The sequence below is a fragment of the Perognathus longimembris genome, chromosome 8, assembly GCF_023159225.1.
Source record: "Perognathus longimembris pacificus isolate PPM17 chromosome 8, ASM2315922v1, whole genome shotgun sequence".
In the NCBI taxonomy this organism is placed as follows: domain Eukaryota; kingdom Metazoa; phylum Chordata; class Mammalia; order Rodentia; family Heteromyidae; genus Perognathus; species Perognathus longimembris.
In genome coordinates, this window is record NC_063168.1 from 20,075,428 (window position 1) to 20,100,201 (window position 24,774).

At 36.4% G+C, this 24,774-nt stretch overlaps 1 protein-coding gene across 5 annotated transcripts in view; it reads left to right on the top strand.

The window, feature by feature from the left end:
- Aftph (aftiphilin) overlaps window positions 1-24,774 on the top strand; it is a 64,049-nt gene that overhangs the window by 34,750 nt on the left and 4,525 nt on the right. For 3 of the 5 annotated variants that reach the window (XM_048352614.1, XM_048352613.1, XM_048352615.1), the window contains 6 exons: window positions 4,085-4,236; window positions 6,940-7,066; window positions 7,670-7,726; window positions 9,357-9,479; window positions 15,045-15,105; window positions 20,869-20,992. In XM_048352614.1, the coding sequence (XP_048208571.1) occupies window positions 4,085-4,236; window positions 6,940-7,066; window positions 7,670-7,726; window positions 9,357-9,479; window positions 15,045-15,105; window positions 20,869-20,992 (644 nt within the window). Of the gene's footprint in view, window positions 1-4,084; window positions 4,237-6,939; window positions 7,067-7,669; window positions 7,727-9,356; window positions 9,480-15,044; window positions 15,106-16,637; window positions 17,008-20,868; window positions 20,997-24,774 lie in introns of those variants that run through there. The other 2 variants (XM_048352616.1, XM_048352617.1) reach the window with 2 other exon arrangements.

The window sequence follows — 24,774 nt, forward strand, 5'->3', positions numbered from 1 at the left end:
AAACTGAGTTAGACTGGTGCTATTTACTTATTACATATACTTCCTTATCTGTATGAGGAAACTGTACTGCAGTCAGGAAATTTCTGGTTGAGCCTGGTCCAGTTTACAAAGTTTTTATTCATAAACAGAATAATCGTAGCTTAATATTTTACTGTATTGGCTCCAGTTTAGATATGGCACCAAATTTTGTGTTCAAAATACAGTGAGAAACAGTGGTTTTGTTTTGTGGTTGTTGTAAAAAAGTGTAAAAAAGTTGGATGTTGGTGGCTCACATCTATAACTCTAGCTACTGTGGAGGCTGAGATCTGAGGATCACAGTATGAAGCCAGCCCAGGCAGTAAAGTCTCTAATTAAACACCAAAAAGGCTGGAAATAAAGCTGTGGTTCAAGTGTGGTAGTATGCTAGTCTTAAGTACAAGAGCTCAGGGATAGCACCCAGGTCCTGAATTCAAACCTCAAGACCAGTACCAAAAATTTTTTTAAATGTCTATAACAATCTCTTAAAATTTTTCTTGTAAGAATCCTATTTGGTCTCAAGAAACTGTTCTTTATAGAAGGTTATTTTCTTTAGAGCATTATATTAGTTGTCTTTATAGCTACTCTGTCAAGGTACTTGGACTACATTCCATCTTTTAAAAAAACTTTTAGGTTTATTGTCTTTGGGTGAAAGCAAAATGATTTTCAACATACCTACCTATACTCATAAACTTTTTGTTTCATAATGCAGTCAAGGTAACTAAAAAATGCCAGTAAGCCAACCACCAATATCCAAAATTTAAAACTCAGAGTAGCAATAAGAGAATCTAGTACTGCTAGAAAGATTATCAGTAATAGATTGTCTTTACATAAGAGATTCTTAAGAATAGAAACTTGAGCTGAGTGCCTGTTGCTTGCCCTTTAAGCTTCTTGAGAGACTGAGAACAGGAAGATTGATAATCAATGAAAAGTAGGACTCTGGAGACATCGCTCAAATGTTTGAGAGCTGGCCTAGCAAGCAGAAGGCCCTGAATTTGAACTCCTGTATTACTCAAAAGAAAAAAAATAATGTAACTACTTAAAAATTAACTACATACACACACACACTCAATGGAAAGATATTGGAGAAGATGCAAAACAGTTGGGTTTAATTTCTTGCTTCATTCTAATATGATAGGAATTAATGAGGTGAAGCCAGTAGTTTCATATGACTTAAAAAGCTAAATAGGGGTAGAGAAACATCTTTAGTGAGTTGTGTTCTTTTGTTGTTGTTTTTGTTGTTTCGTTTTGGGGTTTTTTAGTGCCAGTCCTGGAGCTTGAATGCTGGTACTTTTTGGTGCTTAGCTGGAGATAAGAGTCTCATGGACTTTTCTGCTCTGGTTGGCTTCAAACTTTGATCCTCAGATCTCAGCTTTCCAAGTAGCTACAGTTACAGGCATGAGCCACAGGCACCCAGCCTTTAATGAGCTTTGAGTCTTGCATTTCATTCCCTTGTTAAATATATCATCTATACAATAATAGTAATGATAAAAGTTGCGGCCTCTGGCACACACTGGGTAATAAGTTTGTCATCCACTCTGTGAGACAGACCTGGCTTCTCCAGGTTATAAATACAGAACTTGAGTCTTAGCTCCTGGGTGTACAACCTATTAAGAGCATTTACTTACAAATGGAACTAAGTAGTAGTAAATGCAAATTCACAGTATTTACTACCATGAACAAGGTAGCAAGAAATTTTACAAGATAATGTTTGTCATCAAATCAGTTTCATGAATAGTTACAAGTTGTTACTTTGGAAAGAACAAATTTAATCAAAATGTTTATTAGCCACTTTCTTGCAGAACTGAATCTGTCTTGTGATGGGTAGATTCTGGTTACTTAATGTTTATCCATTGTTCTACCTTAGGGGTTGGCAACGTATGGCTCAGGGGACAAATCTGTCCTACTGCCTATTTTTGTAAATAGTTTTACTGGAGCATACCCTTACTTGTTTATCTGTGGGCTACAAAGTTTAAAATAAAATATTTAAATCATAAAATATTTGCTGTCTGGATCTCTGTTGAATAGATAGCTGATCCCTGCTTTACTTCATTCAGCAAAAAATTGGAAGCAACCAAATTGTTATTGTCATTTTGTTGTTATTGTCATTTTTGTGTTTTAGAATCAGGTCTTGCTATGTAGCCCAGGTCTTGAATTTACAATCCTTCTACCTTCATCGACCTCCCAAGTACTGGAATTACAAATGTCTGCCACATGTCCTGGATGGAAGCAATCAAATTTTGTTTCTAATCCTCATATTAAACTGCTTTAAGTTTTTTCCATATAATTTATATCCTTTATGGGAAAGGGTTGAGGGAGAAGTAAAAATTTGAAGTGATTAGGCTAATGGAATGTTTCTTTTCCACAAGAATATTGCATTCATTTAATAATCTTTGCTAGTATGCCTATGACTTAATATTTATATATTGCCCAGCTGATTAACTGTGTTTTGGGGTCATTGCTTTCTTCTAATGAAAAACATTTTATTCTGACTCATTAGAAATATAACAAAGAGGATACAATAAAGATCGAATTTACAGAGAAATAAAATTTGGTCATAGGTGAGTTTTATTTACTTCCTTTGTCTAGGAGGGAAATGCTTATCAGGTTTCCAATTAGGTAGTTATCTGATCCCTCTCAGAGTCATGTCTGTCCATTCCCCCTGTTGAAACCAGTAAGTGCTGAGTCCCCTTGACACACTCAAGTTTCACAACTGGGATCTTGAGTCTACTCTTTACTTAAGGGTTCATAATTGAGATTGAGACCTTTTCCCATTTCACTCGCAAATATAATGAAGGTGGTATCAGAGTAACTTTTGTAGACTTAACAGAAAAGTAGTGCCCTGAGACTAATTATGCAGTGTTAAATTTTTTTTGTTCTAACATAGCTTCCAAAAGGGAGATTGGCTTGGAAAATATGTTTATAAAAATGTTCCCTTTTCCTTTTTTCTTGTTGCTTACTGTACTTCGTAACAGCAATCAAATGCTATTTTTGCTACTTGGCAGGAAATACATTAATACTATTGTGATATGGAATTTTTCTTCACTGGGTTTCAGTTCAGTTATACATTTAATCTGACAACAGACTAACTTATTAACAATTTGTATCCCTATTTATTTAAATTGCATATCAGGCTGTGTTTTAAAATGTTGTATATGTATCTGAAATACAATTAGGAAAATGAGAAAAAATATTTCTGTAGGTTGTACATGAACCTTGGTAAACTTGGTAGTACCAAAAAAACATTCTAAAACAAGTAATAAAGTACTCCAAAATGCTCGTAAGTTTCTCTGGGTTTTTATTCTATGAAAATACTTTAGGGAACAAATATGAAGGCTTTGTAGAGGAGAGGTAGTTTCTATTTAAAAATATACATACACATGTAACAAAGAAAAGTGCAGAAGTGCAGATTGTCAAAATGATTAATTACCTACTATATTCTTTTCTACTCTGATTTATGCTATTAGCAACTGAGATATTTCAAAAAGTGTTTGTATTCAAGGAAAAATTCTAATCAGCTTTGATAGCATCAATCTGACTGTTCCTCTCATCTCTAGATTTACTCTAATACATAAGTGGTGGAAAGAATACGAATACTGTCTGGATTTTTTTGTTTGGTTTTTGACTTAGTATTGGGAAGATTATCCAAACTCTGAAGTACAGACTTTGTATAATACAGTAATAGTTTCATCTGGATAATTTTATAATAGATTAAATAAACTGATGTGTGTAAAGTACCAGATATGATTTATTGGCATACAGCTACATCTATTTGTTACCTATTCTATTGGCACCATGACTAATTAAGATAATCATTCAGAAAATCATTCAGTGAGGAGTTATATTCTTTTATATTCCTTTCATTTTTTTTTTTTTTTTTTTTAGCTTTTTTTAGCTCAACTCCTTCATTTTATATTCCTTTCATTTTTTTCTATTCCTGAGGGGAGGTTTCCCTCTTTCTTACTGCAATGAATAGTGTATCTGTATGTGTGAGTGTTAATGATAAAATGATCACATGATTAAAACTGGAAAAAATGAAAATAAACTTTTGTGTGGTGTTTTGATGCAGTCAGCTTTGTTAAACCGTCTGGAGCGAATTTTCGAAGCATGTTTTCCTTCCATATCTGTCCCTGATGATGAAGAGACAGTTATTTCCCTGAAGCACTTGCTGGAAACAAGCACCTTGCCAGTAAAAACAAGGGAGGCCTTAGCTGAAAGTGGGTGAGTGGTAGATAGTTTTTGGATAACGTGGTTTTGTTAATTTCATCTGTTCTAATTTAGAAGGTTATCTTACAGCGTTGAAGTTCTAAGTCATTATTATGTTGAAGTTTAATCATGTTACACTGTAAGACAATGAAAAATCTTTGTCTTTGAGGTTGCTTTGTTTGTTTATTTATTGCAGTATGAGGTTTGAACTCAGGATTTTGTGTTCGAAGCACAAACAACCATGCCTCTTAGCCTTTGGACTGTTTCTTTTGATGTTGCTAAATCAGTGTTAAAAATTTTGACTCCTAAGTATAACAAATGAAGGGGTTTTGTTTTTCAGAGAGAGTCCCACTGTATATCCAAAACTGACCTCTAACTTGTAATCTTCCTACTTTAGCCACCCAAATACAAGGGTTACAGGCATATTTCATTATTATTGACTCAAATGGGAATTAGATTTTACCTCTACTCTTTCTCTTCTTCTTTCCAATATATTTGCATCCTAGTTTTTTGTTGATTTTTGTTATTTTGTGTTTCCTTATTGTAATCATATAACTACTATTCATATTGTTCACTAACTCCTTATTTGCTTTATAAAACTTTCTGGACTTCACATAGGTTGATCATTCTTTTTTTTTTTTTTTTTTTTTTGGCCAGTCCTGGGCCTTGGACTCAGGGCCTGAGCACTGTCCCTGGCTTCTTTTTGCTCAAGGCTAGCACTCTGCCACTTGAGCCACAGCGCCACTTCTGGCCATTTTCTGTATATGTGGTGCTGGGGAATCGAACCCAGGGCCTCATGTATGGGAGGCAAGCTCTCTTGCCACTAGGCCATATCCCCAGCCACAGGTTGATCATTCTTAATCCAAAACTTTCATAGGAAATAATATGGTACAATAATACATACCATGAAATACAAAAAAAAAGTAGTGCCTTCCTAATAATAGGAGCCAAACAAGAGAAACAAGTTACCAAGAGCTATAGTTCTTATAGCTAAAAATAATTATGGTAAATTAACCCAGTACCACACAGGTATTTAAATGGTCATTGTAGACTGAATGTTTTTGTAACCATGAAAATAGAACAATGAAACTTGTTGAAATTATTTTGGGAAGAATAGTAGAGAAAATGGTAGAAGATGGGGGTGAGATTGATTAGTATATACATTGTAATAAAAATGTGGAAATACAGCAATGAAAATTTTCCCTGTATAATAAATGTAAACTAAAAGTAGTAGTAGCAGTAGTAGTTGTAGTAATAGTAGAAGTAGTCATGGTAGACCCCCCCCAATCCATAGCAGATACTTTGCAATATCTCTGTAGATACCTGGTATTTTGAATAGCACGAAGCCCTTTTTTTTTTTATGTGTATATGTTTTTTTTTCGTTTTGTTTTTTGTTGTTGTTGTTGTTGTTTTTGCCAGTTCTGGGGACAACTCAGGGCCTGAGCCACTGTCCCTGGCTTCTTTTTGCTCAAGACTAGCACTCTACCACTTAAGCCACAGTGCTTCTGGCTTTTTCTATATATGTGGTGCTGAGGAATTGAACCCAGGGTCTCATGTATGTCAGACAAGCACTCTACCACTAGGTCATATTCCCAGCCCCAGCATTACAGCATTTTGTTTGTTTGTTTTGTTTTTATTGCCAGTCCTGGGGCATGGACTCAGGGCCTGAGCACTGTCCCTGTCCGTGGCTTCTTTTTGCTCAAGGCTAGCACTCTACCTCTTGAGCCATAGCGCCACTTCCAGCTTTTGTCTATATATGTGGTGCTGAGGAATCAAACCCAGGGCTTCATGTATACAAGGCGAGCACTTTACCACTAGGCTATATTCCCAGCCCCATGGTTTTTTTTTCTTAACTACTTACCAAGTCTATGATAAAATTCAGTTTATAAATTAAGCATGGTAAGAGATTTTAACCAATAATTAGTAAAACTATTGTATAAAGGTTGTAGGTTGTATGATTTCTCTCTCTCAAAATACTGAATGGTTCTCACTTTCTGTGGTGATGTTAGATGATACAGTGTCTATGTGATAGCATGGCATGAGGTAAATGGCCAGGACAAGCATCCAGTTACAACTTAGGATTATTATTGGAATCTCCCTTTAGTAGTTTCAGAACATAGTTGGACAGAGGCAAAGTAAACTATATGGAAAGTCAATCTACAGAATTGGAGGAGACTATAGTACATATGTAGACTAGGAAATGCTTAAAGCTTGGAATCTGGAAACAGTATAAAATTAGACACATATTTTAATATATACTATATATGTATATTATATATACATGTGTATACATATGTATATGTAAATTATAGTTATTCAGGAAGCTAAGATCTGAGGATTGAGGTTCAGCACCAGCCTGGGCAGACATATAAGAGACTCTCACTTCCATTTAGCCAGCAAAAAGGTAGAAATAGAGGTATTCTTCAAATGGTAGAGCTCCAGCATTGAATGAAAAGGCTAAGCTCTAGAGATATGAGGCCATATGTTGAAGTTCTAGTACCAGTACCCCCCCAAAAAAATAAAAAATCAACATAAATAATGAGCTTTTGTTACTTCAAATGAGCTTATTAGCCTTTCTAATTAATGACTGTTGTCTCTTGATAATAATTGTACACTTAAGTTAGACACAAGATTAATTGGCATGTATATGTCATCTTCATATTGAAATCAGAATTCCTAGTGAAAGCTCTTGAGTAACCTTCATGGTGGTCTTTTCAGAGAACTGGTGGATGTGTGGACAGAGCTACAGGATATCCATGATGCACATGGCTTGAAATACCAGTGGGGCGGCTCCCACAGCAACAAGAAGCTTTTGTGTTCCTTGGGAATAGATACACGAAACATTGTGAGTTTGTTAGTACCTTGAAAGTCACTTAATCAATTTATGAGTGTTTAAATTTTGTTAATTTTTGTTAGTTTTTCAGAAAATGTAATATTAAAGTGTTCATTTAATTTAAATATTCTAATGTCTAAACAGAAATCTACTTAACTATTTCTCTAAGTAATGTTTCTTTTTCTTAAGGTAGTTATAAGTTGGGCACCAGTAGTTTGTACCTGTAATGAATGCTAGATACTCCGGAGTCTGAGGTTTAAGGATTGTGGTCCAAAGCCAGCATAGGCAGGAAAGTCCATGAGATTGTTATTTCTAATTAGTCATCACAAATCTGGAAGTGGAAGTGTGGCTCAAGTGGTAGAGCACTAGCCTTGAGGGAAAAGAAAAGTCAGGGACAGTGTCTGGGTCCTGAATTCAAGCCCCAGGACCAGCACAAAAACAAACAAAAGGTGATTCTAGTTTTAGTCTTTAATTATGAAAGAAAAAATTTAAAGCATTTAACTCCATATGAGAAGTTTTAACTCGTTATTAGTCACAGTGTAATAAAGTAGTACAGAATACATTATATGACAGATCATTCTATAAATTCATGTTCTTTCTCTCTAACACATGTAGCTCTTCACGGGCAATAAGAAGCAGCCAGTTATAGTGCCCATGTATGCAGCAGGATTGGTGAGTATAGAAGTATCTACATGTATTTATCATTTACCCTGTAAAATCATCTAGCATAACATGCATGGAAATATTTTTTAAAAGGGTAGTCTGTTTTAATTTGAAGGGTATATATTATGTATAATGTGCTTTTTGATCGTAAATCTTTATTAATCTCAGGTTTTGGAAATATTCTATTAAGTATAGATACTGTATTTTATATTCAATATTATTTTTATCTTGATGTTGGCACTTACGACCCTTCCTAAAAACATACCTTTGAAGGACTCATTCTTTACTATACTAAACTTCTCAAAAGAATCTGAAGGATGGGTGCTGGTTGCTCATGCCAATAATCCTGGATACTCAGAAGGCTGAGATCTGAGGGTCGTGGTTCGAAAGCTAGGCTGGAAAGTCTGTAAGACTCATCTCTAGTTAGTCACAGAAAAAAACAGAACTGGTGTTGTTGCTCAAGTGGTAGGGCACTAGCTTTAAGCAAAAAGTAGTTCAGGGACAGCGCCAAAGCCTAGAGTTTGAGTCCTGAAATGGGGGGCGGAGGGGGGGGAAGAATCTTAAGTATCTGAATTTCTAAAAATAGTATGTTTCGGTACACTTATTAAATAGAATAATATTGAAGCTGCAGATGTATAAAAGCTTGGAAATGCCAAAATATAGTAAATGAAAATGAGCCAGGATCCTTAATTGGTGCTTTGTTTTTCCATTAATAATTTAAATGTGCTAAATTTTGCATATATATATATATACACATATATGTATGTACACACACACACACACACACACACACACGTGCGCGCGCGCGCGCCAGTCCTGGAAAGCTGGGGCATTTGAATTTGAACTCGGGAAGTATGTGCTTACTGAACTGACTAGGCACTACCTCTCGAGCCTTGCCTTCAGAAAATTTCTGGACACTGCCCCTAAACCATATTCAGTATGGCTGGGGTAGAGCTTAAAAGTTTACCTGTCTAACAAATGCTTGGGTACTGTAGAGATTGCTGATAGGGGACGACAGTCTGAGAAGTTTGGGTATAAGTGATCATTCAAATTAGGAATCTTTTGGTCAGGTACCTGTGGCTCATGCTTGTAATCCTTGCTACCCTGGAGACTGAGACCTGGAGAATCACAACTGATTCAGAGCCGGCCTGGGCAGAAAGATTTGCAAGATTCTATCTCCAATTAACTAGCAAAATGCTGAACTAGAGATCTGCTTCTAGCCATGAGCTAGAAAGCTGAGTTGAAGCCCTACTACTGCCAAATACATCTAATAAAAATCTTAAAAGATTAGAAATTTTAGCTGACATTAGTAATTGCCAATGTATTTTCTCCTTGGTGAAGAACTGAAGGTCTGGTTCAAGTGCCAAGCACAAAGCTCTGACTTTAAACCCTAGTGCCACAAAAAAATAAATTAATTAAAAATTAAGCACTTGGGATTCTAAAGACACTGTGAAACAGATGATTTTCTTAGGCTAGTACAAGCATTTGAACTCAGGGCCTTACACTTTTCGTGAAACAGATTATCTGTAAACAACATGTAAGAATTGTTCTTTTTTGTCTTTAGTATTTTACAAATGAATTTTTTTCTTTTATGGGTTGACTCCCCTCTTTCAAGTATTGACTAATATACCTTTTTCAGGGCATGTTAGAGCCCACCAAGGAACCATTGAAACCACTGTCAGCTGCAGAAAAAATTGCTTCCATTGGTCAGACAACTACCATGGCACCAGAGATGAACACGTGTGCATCTGATCAGTTCCAGGTAAAAACCCTCAAGTTTCCATAGATATGCTGGTGCACGTATGAACACATGTCTGCACATATTACTTGGCTGTCCTTAACATTTAGCCTTTAGTTTTACATTTCTAAAATTTGATTTTATAATGGACATGATTTTGATTGTTCAGCAACGTCTCTTAGAATATAGTGGACAAATTAATCTGTAATTTTCAAAAACAAAGGTAGAATTTGCAAACAGGATGATGGTGATTAAATTTTAAACCATACCAGGCCTTTGATCTTCAAGAGCTTCAAGTAGGTATCTCTCAAGTTTGAATATTATATGATCTTAATTTTAAAAACCTAGTAAGTACACACTGCATTTATACCAGCCCTTCATGTCTCTTGTGGTTTTTCCTGAAATTTTGTGAAGTTTTACAAATCAACAAAAGCTTTCTTACCTTTATTTATCCTTTACCTTATTGGCACACTTCTGCACACATTTCATTTTAGCCCACTCTTTATTACATAGTTCTCACTTATTTTTGTGCTTATACTAGGACATGAACTCATGGCTTTGAGCTCTCAGCATTTTTTGCTCACCTGGTGCTCTACTACTTGAGCCACACCTCTAGTCTGGCATTTTGCTGGTTAATTGAAGATGGAGTCTCCCAGTCTCTCTTGCCCTGGCCGGCTTCAAAGCTCAATCCTCCAGGTCTTTAGAATAGCTAGGATTTTAGGCATGAGCCACCAGCACCTGGTTCTCTCACTTTTTATCTGGGGAAAAAAATTGACTGTTTTTGTTTGCCTACTTTTAGAGGGTAAAAACTTGGAAGTGAACATTACCATTTCCAAAAGATGTACTATGTACTTGTACTATGTGTCATTTATTAACCTTAAATACCTTCAATTATATCTAACATTTTAAAAAAAAGACTTATTTAGACAGCTTTTTTCCTAACATGTTCTATTGAACACTAGTCCCCAGCAATCACTCCAGTAAGTTTCTAGGGTAAAATCTGGAAAATACTTTATATCATGTCTTCATAATCATACTTGAAAATGCACATCACGTACATTTCTCAAATTTACTTGGTCACCAGGACCCTTTTAGCAGTGGGGTAGGGAATCCCTAACCCTGCAGAACTAATGTTTTGAAGAACATACATTAGAAAATAATATGTAAACTACAGGTCTAACCCTACGGTTCATTCTTTTTTCTGGTCCTGGGTCTTGAATTCAGGGCCTAGGCACTGTCCCTAAACCTCTCTGTGCTCAAGGCTAGCACTCTACCACTTGAGCTACAGCACCATTTCTGGCCTTTTCTGTTTATGTGGTACTGAGGGATTGAACCCAGGGCTTCATGCATGCAAGGCAAGTAAGTACTCTACCACTAACCCACATTCCTAGACTATGGTTCATTCTTGAAGTTAGATTATTATTGGTACAGAATTAGTGGGCAAGGGAGCCTGGTGAGTACAGTGCCTGGATTTATTGATGATTGGGCAGCAAAAAAGATGGTTTCGGGGCTGGGAATATGGCCTAGTGGCAAGACTGCTTGCCTCCTACACATGAAGCTCTTGGTTCCATTCCCCAGCACCACATATGTGGAAAACGACCAGAAGGGGCGCTGTGGCTCAGGTGGCAGAGTGCTAGCCTTGAGCAGGAAGAAGCCAGGGAAGGTGCTCAGGCCCTGAGTCCGAGGCCCAGGACTGGTCAAAAAAAAAAAAAAAAAAAGATGGTTTGGACAAAACATCTCTCTCAGTAGGTAGAATCTGTCCTGGATTACTACCTTCCTGATCCTGCCCTCTGCCATCAACTATTCTCATAGGCCTGCCCTATCCAGGCAGATTCTAAAATTCCCTCTCCCTCAGTGTATTTCTATTTCTACCTTGATTGACATTCTTATTCCTATAGTGTTATTTATTAGGAAAGTAAGTACTTAGTTCATTGATTGAAAATAGAGCTTTCATAATATACATATTGCTTGTTTTGCTTGCTTCCTGCCTCTCTTCCTCCTCCATTCAACTACTTCCACATGTTCAGCCCCATAAACTATCACCTATTTTATAGGAGTTGACTATTGCCTGTCATTTTTGCCTGATTGATAAGATTCTCTGTATTTCATTCTTATCATACCTTATAGCTTTCATCTTTCTTATATAACTTAATTTAGACTTGACTAAAAGTATATTCTGGATGACCTAATGAAAAATATATGTTAATTTAGAATTTTGTGCTGAGGTATCTGACCTCCATAACTGAATTATATGACCATTGCTCTTTCTCTCTCTCTCTTTCTCTCTCTCCTCTCTCCTCTCTCTGTCTCTGTCTCTATCTCTCTCTCTGTTTCACTCTCATTATTCTTATTCATGTCAAAATTAAAACATCCAAAGTACATTGTAAAGATTGTCCTTACATAAAGTGAGATTCCTTACCTCTAGTTTTTGGTGTACTATATATAATTTTAATTATAATTTTTGGCCATGCAGTAGTACTGTTAAATCTTCCCAGTTATTTTTCAACTGAAACATCTATGGCCTATGCAGTTAGAAGCTGAACCAATTGTGTTGGGAAAGACTTGCCTAGTACCTCATTTTTCTTTTTTTCCCAATAAAACATGTATTCTTAGTGTTACAGTGGCTTTCAAACTTAGCACAGTTGTTATAATTTCCATGATGACTGCATACTTTTGGATCTGCCTATTCTATCCTAGTTTGGCTATCCAGTGACATGGTTTTTATCACCAATTTGGCTTGGATTTGTCAATCACATAATCATTGCATCTCCTACTAGGAAACTAAAAGGCTTATTATTAGCCAGGCATGGTGATGCATGCTTATAATTTTAGTTCTTAGAAGGCTGAAGGCAGATCATGAATTCAAGGTCAATGTAGCTATTTAGCAAGTTCCAAGCCAGACTGGACTGTAGAGCAAGATCTTGTCTGGGTAAACAAATAATTACAAAGCCTGTTACTAACTTAACAAGTTGGACATGGTGACACAGACCTGCAGTCCTGAACTCAGGAGGCTCAGGTCCAGGAGGCTTGGAAGCCAGCCCGCACTATATATAGCAAGACCCTATTTCCAAATCATTAGATTTTTTTTCTAAGCTACTGTTACTTTGAAAGATAGTTCAAATGTAATAGTAGCTTGTTTAATAAATAGCAATATCTTTTGTCTGTTTATTTTATCTACTGAATTTCAGAGGCATTCATGGAGCCATTTTTGATGCCCCTGTCAGCACAATTATTACTAAACCACACTGTTCACTGCAGGAGAGTCAGCCTTGACTAGAGTTATCCAGTCACCACAAGCAGCTTCCTCCCTTGAGCCACTTGATGGGACTATTTTACTTGTGAGTCAGGATTTTAAAACGAGAAGAAAATATGATTATCTGATTCCATTCTTTGTTTTTTCAATAAGAAAACTTATTTGGAAAGGCTATATGATTACTCAGAATCATAAATCAGTGGCATCTAGGCCTAGAAACCAAAAATCTCCCTTCTCCAGTTTCCCTGCTTTTATGTTATGACTTTGTGTCCTTAATGCTTTTTGGTCCCTATAATAATCATTCATAGTACATTGCTGAAAGCCATTGCCTTACTTCTTGTGAAATGTCATTAGTTTTTTTGTTTGTTTTGCTTAGGTATTCTGTTTTCCATCTTCCTAACTTACCCCAAAGTGAAATAAGTTGAATTTAGTTAATCTTCTGGTAGGTTATTAACTATGATTTCTCCAGAATTATTTTTAACTTACTTGAAATAATTATAGATTCACAGGATGTTGCAAGGATAGTACAGAGACATCCTATGTGCCTTTCACCAGTGTCTCCCATGGTTATATCTTACATAATTATAGTACCACATAAAAACCAGGAATATAATATTGGTATAGTATATATATGTATATATGTATATATACATATATATCTATATATCTGTATCACTTTATCACATAAGCAGATTCACCTAACCCTCTGAGCAATCAACATACAGAACGCTTTCATCTCTATCATGAAGAACTATAATAGTCAATACTCCCCTCTCCTCTACTAGCTGTGGCCTCTGTACCCTTAGTGTTAATGTTACACTTAGTGTATACATTCCTCAACCTCCAGATATTTCTACTAAATGTCAATTTGATGTATACAAAATGTTTCTATCACTGGTAACCCAGGTATCAGAATGGGATTATCATAGGAAAAAATGCTCCTGTACTATAGAAAACAGTTTCTTTACCAAAAAAGAAAACAAAGTATAAAGTATAATGCCTACCTTATAAAAAAGCATAGTAGTAAGTAATATCAAACAATAAAAAGGCAACTGTAGATTCTAATAATATACAAATTAACTGTCTTCAAAGCAAGAGAGACAAACAAAAATACCAACTTTTCCTCATCTGTTTATCTTGCTGAATTTAGCAGTTATGACATCTTAAAACCTAGGTTAGTTCTGAGAATTCTTTTTCATTATCTTAAAAATTCTGGCCTTGGGTGATAGTACATACCTGTAATCTCAATACTTGGGAATCCAATCTATGAGTTCAAGTCCAGCCTGGACTACATGGCAAGTGCATGCCTCAAAAGAAAAAAAAATCTTATATCTGATTAAGTCATTTCTATGTCAGAGAACTTGACTAAAATAAACATCTGGCAAAGTATTGTGGACTTGCCATCTCAGCACCTAGCAGGCTGAGGCAAGAAGATCACAAGCTTGAGACTACCCTACAACATAGTGAGACTGTCTCCAACAAAGGTAAAAGAATAACTAATCAATTAAATTTCTGAAATCAACACTTTTAAAAAATGTAGGTTCCATTTATTGGCCCATAATTTCTTTGGAAATACGAAATTTATGCCTGGTACCAGTAGCTTAACCTTATAATCCTAGCTATTTAGGAGGCTGAGATCAGAGTGGTGGTTCAAAGGCAGTCCAAGAGACTCTAGCTCCATTTAACCAGCAGTGAGTTAGGTTGGAGGTGTGGTTCAAGTAGTAGAGTGCCAGTGGAGCACGAGCACCCTGAGTTCAAGCCATAATGCTGGCATGAGAGGGGGGGGAGGAGAGGGGATTTGAAAGTTGTAAAGAACTAGAGACCTTGGACTTTGACCCTTGCCATTTTATATGTAGGAAAGGAAGTAAATTAATTATATAAGATCATACAATTAATTACTTGGTGGTTACACTAACAATTTAGTTCACTTCCAGTATGATACTTTATGGAATTATATTTTATGTTAAGAAATTTTAAATGACTAGCCCTTAAAAAAATGTAATTACTAGTGAATTTTAAAAGTATTTTTCTTGTAAGCATTCTAATAGTTTAAATGGTGATTTGTGAATACATTGCAATCTTGACATAGAATAAGTCTATAAATTTAATTAAAAACTTAATATAGTTCCACTTCTCACATGAACTATTTATAAATTTTGCAGTTTCAGTTCGTGTTAATATTTGCAAGTAACCTGAAATTGTAAATTATCCCAATTTTGTCTATAGGTACTTCCTTGCCTAATATTTATAGTAGGTTTTTTTTGTTTGTTTTTTTTAAGGATTCTTGTTGTTACACCTGTACTGATTAATTGTGATTTTTTGGTTTTCAACTCTAGGAGTCTCTACCTCCCGTCCAGTTTGACTGGAGTAGCAGCGGCCTTACTAACCCTTTAGATGGTACGTCTCTCCCTAGAGCCTCTAGCACCAGAGCTAGAGCTAAGAAAGCTACAAAGTTCAGACAAACTTCTCTCTGCTGATTTCCTTTTTTTGTTTGAACATAACTTCTTATTCTTATCTTTGGAAATTCAGGCTTTCTTTCTGAATAGTAACTGTTGCTATTATCAACAGTATCAGTGTCCACATATAGATAGTATTAGCAAGGTAAAGTCTTAATTTCTTTATCTTGAAGCAGAAATAAGTCTATTTTTTCCAAACATCTAGTTGGTTTAAATGATATTTTAGCTAGGGAAAATTTGTGTCTGTTTTTTTCTGTAGTTTTACTTTATGGTGTTTTAGGGGGGGTTGTTTTGTTTTGTTTTGGATGCAAAGTCTTGTGGCTACAGGCTGCTTCAAAGCACAATTATTTAACCAAAAAAAAGTATGCAGATAAATCCATATTTGACTCAAAGTAGTCTTCAGACTTAATAATATTTTATAGAGCACTTGTATGCAAATGGAAACTGAATGATTTTCTTGATCCCTTTTTAAAACTTATCTCCAGTAAGGCAGTTCCAGAGATCACTGGTGTTGCTTGTGGCTTTAATAGAAAATTCTGAAAAAGGAGTAACTTGTTCTAGTCATACAGGGTCTTTAACATACAATGTTAGTTGCTACCGGTGACACCCTAAGTTTCCAGTGGACCCTGAGATATAGTTACTCCTACTCCTGTGCTACTTAAATGATGGAGTCATTGTATAGAACACCTATCATCGTCATCTCAGTGGCAATTAGCATTGCCATTGTCTAAAACACTGAGTTTTGCCTTATAGCTGGGGTCCTAGGATATCTGGAAAGCATCCGATTGAATAACATCGCAGTGAAGGAAAGCCTGGATGCACTTTTTGATGTTGTCTGGTGTCTTCAGTCAAATCATAGTGCTTTTTATTAACAAAAAAACTTCTTTAAAACTGTATACTATTTCTGATTGCTGTTGCAGAGTTAAAGGGGAACAGTACAGCTTGTGCATTAGGGCAGGGCAGTTATGGCACTCCTTATTATGTTATAAAAATAAACTTAAGTTGATGGATTGGTGTGTGTCCTAAAACTGACAGCTTTGTTGTTGTTTTTAATCATTAGGAACCAGCATCACTAACATGAAAGGTTGATTTGGGCATGTACAGTGGTTCAATGTTGGGTTGAGATTACAGTATTGTTTCCCTTTAACGGGTACGCTTTCCCCATGGTCTTTCTGGTCTGGCTTTCAGTTTTGAGAGAACTGAACTAACCAAAACTTTACTGAGTGTTACATTCTTTACATTGTACATGAGAAAATGTACATTGAATTAAACTGTTACTTTAGAAATGTCCTTAGTGATGAAAAACTAATACTGTACACATTGTTTTAATGTTGATTTTTTTAAGATGTGTAATGATTACTAATTATAACCTGCATGTTCAAGTGTGTGTCTTACCCCTTTTTACACATAACCCCTCCTCCCTTGGCTTACCTTCTGTGTGGCTGCCTACCAACACGGTCACTGAATTCCAAGCTAGTGGAGGTTCCACTCTTCTGAACCTTGATTTCTTTGGGCCCGTGGATGACAGTAGCTCTAGCAGCAGCACCACAATCCCAGGTCAGCAGAGTGTTAAAACCACAATTCTACTTGATTTACTAAAAGCATGACCACAACACGACTTTCCTATAAACAAGGAAACAGATTGTATTCTCTATGTCTTTTGAATACTTTCGTCTAACTGTCATTTTCTAGTATCTGACTACAACAAATAACTTCAGTGAAATATATTTTAAGAAAAGCCCCAGTATAATACTCAAAGCTGACAGTAGTTGCTAGGATAATACAGGCCTAATGTCCTTAAGACAGTTACGGCAAGTTTTTTTCACCCTCTCTAAAGTAGAAAATGTATTTTTATGTATTTTTAGTAATCAAGCATAATGTCTTAACACTGTAATCCTAGCTACTCTGGAAGCTGAAATCTGAGGATCACAGTTCAAAAGCCAGCCTAGGCAGGAAAGTTTGTGGGCTGATCTCCTATTGACTACCAAAAAAAGCTGAAAGTGGATCCGTGGCTCAAGTAGTAAAGTTCTAGCCTTGAGCAAAAAACCTCAAGGAGACAGTGCACAGGACCTGAGTTCAAGCCCCAGGACCAGAACCACACAAGAAAGACTTTACATAGTAACTGTAATGATATAAACTTCACAAATTCTAGCATTTTGTTTATTAGTGCTGTTAAAGTACATAATTAGGTTCCAGAATGTTAGAGTCTAGCACATAATTTATATACTCCTGCACAGAAATACTAGTTTTATGTAGCTCTTAAATAGAAAATATACTGCTAGTTTTTCATAGAGGAAAATAAAAGTTAACAGAATATTGGAAAATAATTGTTATAAGTTAGTAAAAGATAGAAATTCAAACTTATTGGAGTGCTGTATTGTTCAGCCCTACAAAAGCTTAGTTTATTGACCTAAGAACAAATGTACTTTGTCATTTTCTAACTAAATAAAATATTGAGATTATAATGTCATTTTTATGTTACATATTCTTTTATTTTAATGAGTCCTTGTTATCCCAAGTGGTGATCTAGTCATCAATCATGCCCATCAATCATCAGCCAGCCACTGGGTGCTATATGAGTGCTGGTTCCTGAGTGCACAGCAAGGTTCCCTCTGTGCCCCACCAGTGGCCAGTTTCACAGCCAGCCTAGTAACTGGGAATTTGCAGCCTTTGTTCTGTTCCTCTGGTAGACTATAGTCACCCACTTGCAACAGTTTAGGAGTCATACTGGAATATACAGGGAGAGTTACAAAGTCAGTGGAGGACAAGCTGGGACCCCGGATGCCCTTCTCAGATCTGGTTAGGAAAATGCCCTTGGAAGCCCCTGGCCCTCTGCATTTTCTTCAAGTCTAAGCCCCTCACTCCCTTTTTCTTTGTTTTAAAGATTTTACAACTATATTTAAAAACCTAATCTGTGTCTGCTCCTGACTTCAAGACAGTATTTACTATTTACTTAAATTACATACTGATTTGATCTTTGGAATGACCCAGCATTGTATGACATTTTGTAATACTTAATGGAATAAAAGGGAGCAGCCAAAAAATTGCGATTATAAGAGGGAAATTTGCTTATTAATATATTCCCAAGAATTCTTAAACTCCCACTTAAAATTTGCTGCTATTTAGTTATGACCTGTATTACATTTTAAATGAGGTCACTTTTTTCTTTTGGATATGTAAAACTTGATTTAGATTTAATTTTTGCTTACATAAAAACTCATTTTAAAGCCATCCATAGGCACACAAATAACTTGGCAACATTAAAGAATTGAGCTAGCAGTCAGGCTCAGTGTACACAGCTGCACAAAGAGCAAGCAGTTTGAAAAGCATAGAGCTATAATGAGAGTGGAATTAGCACAGTCAAAACTCAGTCCTCTTTTAGTTGGAGCCTTTTAAATATTTCTATTGAGTATTTCCATTAATATGCTCTAGCTGCTATATAAATTTGATTATAATAGATTTACTTTGGCTTCTTTTTATTGCTGTTGGGTTTTGTTAAAACTTACCATCAAGCTACAGGTGTCAACACCTGTCTTAGTGACATTTTACCACCTGCTTGCACTTTTTCTGACTTGTTTCTGGGAAAGTCATTTTGTCTTAGCTTGCGGTTATTTTGTGTGTGATTCTTAAGAGGCTGGCATAGACCTTGGTTGGCTAGCTTTAATTATGTAATTAAACTATGCCTCATTAAGGTTCTGTGGGGGAAAAAACTTTCATTAAAAAAAAGTACTCTCCAATTATTACAGTATAGTAGGTAATTGCTTTGTTTCAGAAGACTTTAACCCTATTTGTTATGGTGGATTTTAAGAGTCCTTTGGTTATATTTATTGGTTGAGCAAAGGGTAGATGAGGGAGTGAGCTTTGGGGTTTTTTTGGTTGTTGTTGCTGTTGCCATATTTTTAGTGTGCCACTTTACTACATGACAGCCAAGTGGCCAGTATCTAATAAGCCCAACTAAGATTTTCCTCGCACTTACCTGATGCCAGTCAGAATGCAGTTGCTTATTCTGCATTATATGATTAGACATCAACTTAAACTTTGGTTGCTTGGAATCTAACTTTTAATAGTAGAGGAGGAAAAATGCTTGGGGTTGATTGAACCCTTTCAGGCATTTGATTTTCTACATTTGTGCTTTAAATGCAGTCCATGCACTTACTGTAGAAACACAGAAGCCAGTTAATAAGTACACTTTGAAACTATACCTTAGTGAAATATTAAGAACCCGGGAGAGTCAACGTACATTTTCTATAGCCTTCCTCCCCTGTTGGACTTGGTAACTATGGAAGCTGCTTTTGCTTGTTCAATTTCTGGAAACATCTGAGATCTATGTTTATTATTTGCTAGTCACCTACAGAGAAAGAAGCCAGTTGGATGGTTTGTTGGGTTTTTTTTATCTTGAAGTATCCTAAAAGGAGGGAATGTGTTAATGTAAATATAGACCTGTTATAGATAATAGGTTGATTATAATCCAATCTTGCAGGACTTTTAAAAAAGAAATAAAACGAACCAGGCACAACCATGCATACCTATAGTCCCAACTACCTGGGAGGCTGGGATGGAAGGGTCATTTTAGCCAAGGAGTTCAAGACCAACATGGGCAACTTAAATGCCTATATCTCCCCTCTCCCCAAAAAGTAAAAGTTAAAGATACATATATCTGTGTGTGTGTGTATATATATATATATATATATATATATATGCATGCAATGCTGAGCAAAACATTTTTTACAGTCTACTTTTCTATATAGTATAAAAATACTGGAGTTTCTACTCTAATTTGGTAGAACCAAGGAGAATATAGGATTAGAAACATTTTTATGTGAGTATATTTATTACCCAAAGTTTAGAGTTCAAAATATCTTAACTTTTCTGGTATTTCTGTAATCATTTAATGTAAATCTATATTACTAATATAAAAAATATAAATAATTTTCATGAAGATGGGGAGGATTTTTTTAATTATAGACTTTTACATTTCAATTCTCGAAATAGCTTCCTTTTGAATTCTTATAACTAGATATTTGAACTATAGGCTGCTAAATGTAGATATGAAACAATAGAAATTAATCTGGAAGCAAGAATTTTCATGTTAGAGTAGTGCTTTGATGCCACTTTTTCTGAAAATATTTTTCCTTCCCACCTCTTACCTGAAGAAAGAAAAATATGGTCATTTGATTCTTTGAATAATAGTTCATGTCTTTAATATGTTTATAATATTTTAAGTAAATACAGTCATATTTAGAATAACCAAATCATTTACCATGTTTGAGGTTTTATATTAGCTTCCAAGTCTCTTGCTGTGGAAGAAAATAATGAAAAAAAATGACTGGGGAAGTGTGGAAAGGAAGGCTCAAAAGGGAGCATACTATACCAGTTAAAAATTATGAGTTTAAAAATAGGGTTTCTATTTGTGAAACACTGACAACAATCCAAAGCTGAGTGTTTTCTATACAAGGTAGAAATTTTTAAAATATTTGGGAAGCAGGTACTCCATGAATTTTAAGATAAATGTGGTCCAAAAGTACTTTCCTGTTTTATAGGAGAGTTTGTAATTTAAAAAATAAACACAGTATCACAGTGTTCTAAAAATGCGTTGAACTTGTAAGAGACTCAGATGTTTGCAGAACATTGCTGCATCTTAGCTTGTGGCTAGTTGAATAACCCAGGCAGCTTGCCATTACTGACTGTCATTTCATACTACAAGGTGTGGATCCCGAGTTGTATGAGTTAACAACTTCTAAGCTGGAACTTTCCACCTCAAGCCTCAAAGTGACTGATGCATTTGCAAGACTCATGTCCACAGTAGAGAAGACAAGCACATCTACCAGGTAAATAAACAGGTAGTGTTAATTATACTCTGATGTTGAATTCTGAGTTAATACAGCCCAAAGGCAAAAAGTATGTAAATTGGCAGTGTTTCCGGATGTTATATTAAACTATTTTTTTAAAGCCAACACATGCCTAAGTAAATATTACCAAATTATGTCTAATGATGAACTTCGTTAAAGCATTGTTATACTTCATAAGACTGGAAAGGACTGACAGATGTTATTTTGCTTTTCCTTTCCTTTTCCCAATTCCCCCAACTTTGTAGAAAAGCCCCATTGATGAGAAAATTATTCTGATTAAGTATTGAGATCTTGAAGTCATTGTAGAAACATTTCTCTTTCCCTTTATGATTATTACTAGGATCATCATAGCGCATGCACCTAGGCTAATTGTATTTCTTCCAAGCTAACCTAGGTAGGATAAATGGCCACTCAGATTTTCAGATTTTCACTGGTTGAGGTATGAAGCCTCCCTAGACAGGCACTCTTCCTTAGAGCGAAATCCCCAGGCCTCTGTGAGACCATCCCTTCCCAAGCTTCCTGGGAGCCTCTTAAGGACATAGCCTTTAGAGAAGCAGTTACCTCCCAGTGTTGGAACCATAGACAGGGCCTCTTGCATAGGATTCACAAAACCTTTAGTTTGACGCAAGTAAGCAATGGAATAAGCCAGTTCCAATTAGAAAGGCAGTCATAATGAGCCAGGACATTACTTGTGGAAGAGATCAAGTACTGGTTGGTTGACCTGCCAGCTCTGCATCGCAAGTCCATAATTCATGAGCATTTCAAGGAGGCATATTGGGCCAGGCACCAGTGGTTCATGTCTGTAATACTAGCTACTCAGCTAGCTACTAGCTACTCAGGCTGAAATCTGAGGATCAAGGTTCAAAGCCAGCCTGGTCAGGAAAGTCTCTGCCACTCCAATTAACTACCCACAAGCTATAAATAGAGCCATGGCTCAAGTGGCAGAGCAAAAGAAGCTCAGGGCCAGCACCCAGGTCCTGAGTTCAAGCCCCATGATCCACATAAAAAAATAAATGAAGAATAAACTATCTTGTATGCAGTATTCATTAAATCAACAGCTATTACTTTTCCCTAGAATAGGTTTGTAGCCTGAAGTCAGGCAGGTCCTCTGTGTCCACAGACTCCCTCCATTGCAGCAAGTCACCATGGTGCCACTTGGCACTGCCGATGCCTCCTGCTAAATGGACCTTCTTGTAAGCGCGCCTATCATGGACTTGGTACAGACATTTCACCAGCTCTTTCCAAATCTTCAGCTTGACACTCTCATCCTAATTTCTCATCTACTTCTTCTCCATATATGTTAACTAAAAGCAGATAAATACACTGTGGGACTTCAAAAACAACCTGATATCCTCACTGTCAAGCTGTTCCTGAGACAGCCCTACTATCTCTTCAGTTCCAGTGATGAAAATTACTCCTTGTACCATTAGGAGGAGCTCCAAGCCATGTTAGCCTGCTCTCCTCATTTTTAAACTCACCTTTGAAACATACTGTGTATATACTAGAGGGCTTTCTCAACCCCTGTCACTCTTTCTCATTTTTCTCTTATTCTCAACTAAAACAATGAGCTAATAAAGCTATCATACACATCCTAGAAGCAATGGTGTCGTTGCAGTAAATTATCTCTGGCAGTTGTCTTTTTATTAAGGTACTATGGATCAAAACTTAATTTGGCTTACAAATAGTAGGTAGATTGGACCACTAACCTACATTCTTAGCCCCAACTTCATATCTGAAACAAAATAAGCTAGGCATGGTGTTCCTACCTTATAATCCCAGCTACTCAGGAGACTAAGATCAGGAAGATTTCAGTAGCAGGCCACCCTGAGCAAACAGTTAGTGTGACCTTCCCAGCTCAATCAATGAGCCAGGGCATTTTAGCATATATCTTTACCCTGGCTATAGAAGCCATAGGTAAGACAATCAGAATCCAAGGCTATAGCCCTAGGCAAAAAGTACAAGACCCAGCCAGGCAGTGGTGCCTCATGCTTATAGTCCTTAGCTACTAAGGTAAGGAGGCTGAAATCTGAGTATTGTGGTTTAAAGTTAGCCCTGGCAGAAAAGTCTGTAAGACTCTTCTTCATTTAGCCTCCAAAAAGCCAGAAGTGGAGTTGTGGCTCAAATGATAGAGCCACTAGCCTTTAGCAAAAATGTCCAGGCCCTGAGTTCAAGCCCAGGACTCTCAAACAGACTCTCTCTCATTCACATACTCTCTCTCTATACACACACACACACACACACACACACACACACACACACACAGAAACTGAAAGCATGGTGTGCCAATTTTCTGTTTTGCTTTGAGGAAAATATGCTGTTTGAAAATAGTGAGAAGTTCAGATATCCTTAAGTCTTAATATTAGTATTTAAAGTCCCAACAATAGCAAAGGGTGGACAAATGCAGCACTGGTGCAGTACAATGAACAATACAACTTGTTTGGGGGTGCACGGACTGGATGCAAAGGAAGGGATGACATTTTCCAATGTACTCCTTACCTGACTTAAGAAATGGTAATCCCTCTGGGCATCCCTTTTTTTTTTTTTTTTTTTTTTGGACCAGTTCTGGAGCTTGGACTCGGGCCTGAGCACTGTCCCTGGCTTCTTTTTGCTCAAGGCTAGCACTCTGCCACTTGAGCCACAGCACCACTTCTGGCCATTTTCTATCTATGTAGTGCTGGGGAATCGAACCCAGGGTTTCATGTATATGAGGCAAGCACTCTTGCCACTAGGCCATATTCCCAGCCCCGGGAATCACTTTTATAATAACAAATTTTTAAAAAGAAAAAAAGAGTCTCACCAATAATACGAGCTTTCCAACTTCACATTCTTACGAACACTTGTTACTGTCTTTCTTTTAGGTAATAGCCATCCTAGTGGATTTGAAATGGTATTTGCTGGCATTTTCTTGGTGGCCGGCAATATTGAGCATCTTTTCAGGTGCCATTGACCATGTGTATATCTTCTTTTGGAGAAACATCACTCAGGCCCTTTGCCTCTTTTTAAGTTATATAATTTGGAAGAGTTCCTTATAAATTACAAACACGAGACTTTTATCAGCTGTATAATCTGCATGTTTTTTTCTCCCATTCTGCAGGTTATCTTTTCTTTTTCTATATAGCATCTATTAAAACAAAAAGTTTTCATTTTGATGGAGCCCAATTTTTATGTTTTTTTTTTCTCTTTTGTTGCTTTACTTTAGGTCTAAGAAACCATTGCCTAATTCAGGAAGATTTATACCTACATGTTCTTTTAGAACTCTTAGAAGAGTTCAACTCAGGGGCTGGGGATATAGCCTAGTGGCAAGAGTGCCTGCCTCGGATACACGAGGCCCTAGGTTCGATTCCCCAGCACCCCATATACAGAAAACGGCCAGAAGCGGCGCTGTGGCTCAAGTGGCAGAGTGCTAGCCTTGAGCGGGAAGAAGCCAGGGACAGTGCTCAGGCCCTGAGTCCAAGGCCCAGGACTGGCAAAAAAAAAAAAAAAAAAAAGAGTTCAACTCAAATTTAGATCTGATCCATTTATGAATTTTTTATATGTTGTAACATAGAGGGTCCATTCTCTTCACATGTATATAATATATACAGTTGTCCTAGCATTTTGGAAAGATCTAAGTATACTTGTTATATATGAGGAAATGGATATAGAAACATACAAGTTTCTTCCTGGCCTTCCAGTTGTATTCTGTTTACAAAATGAAGTCTTTTTATTGTATCAATAAATTTTGTTAGTATAGATTGATACATAAATCTATAATAAAATAT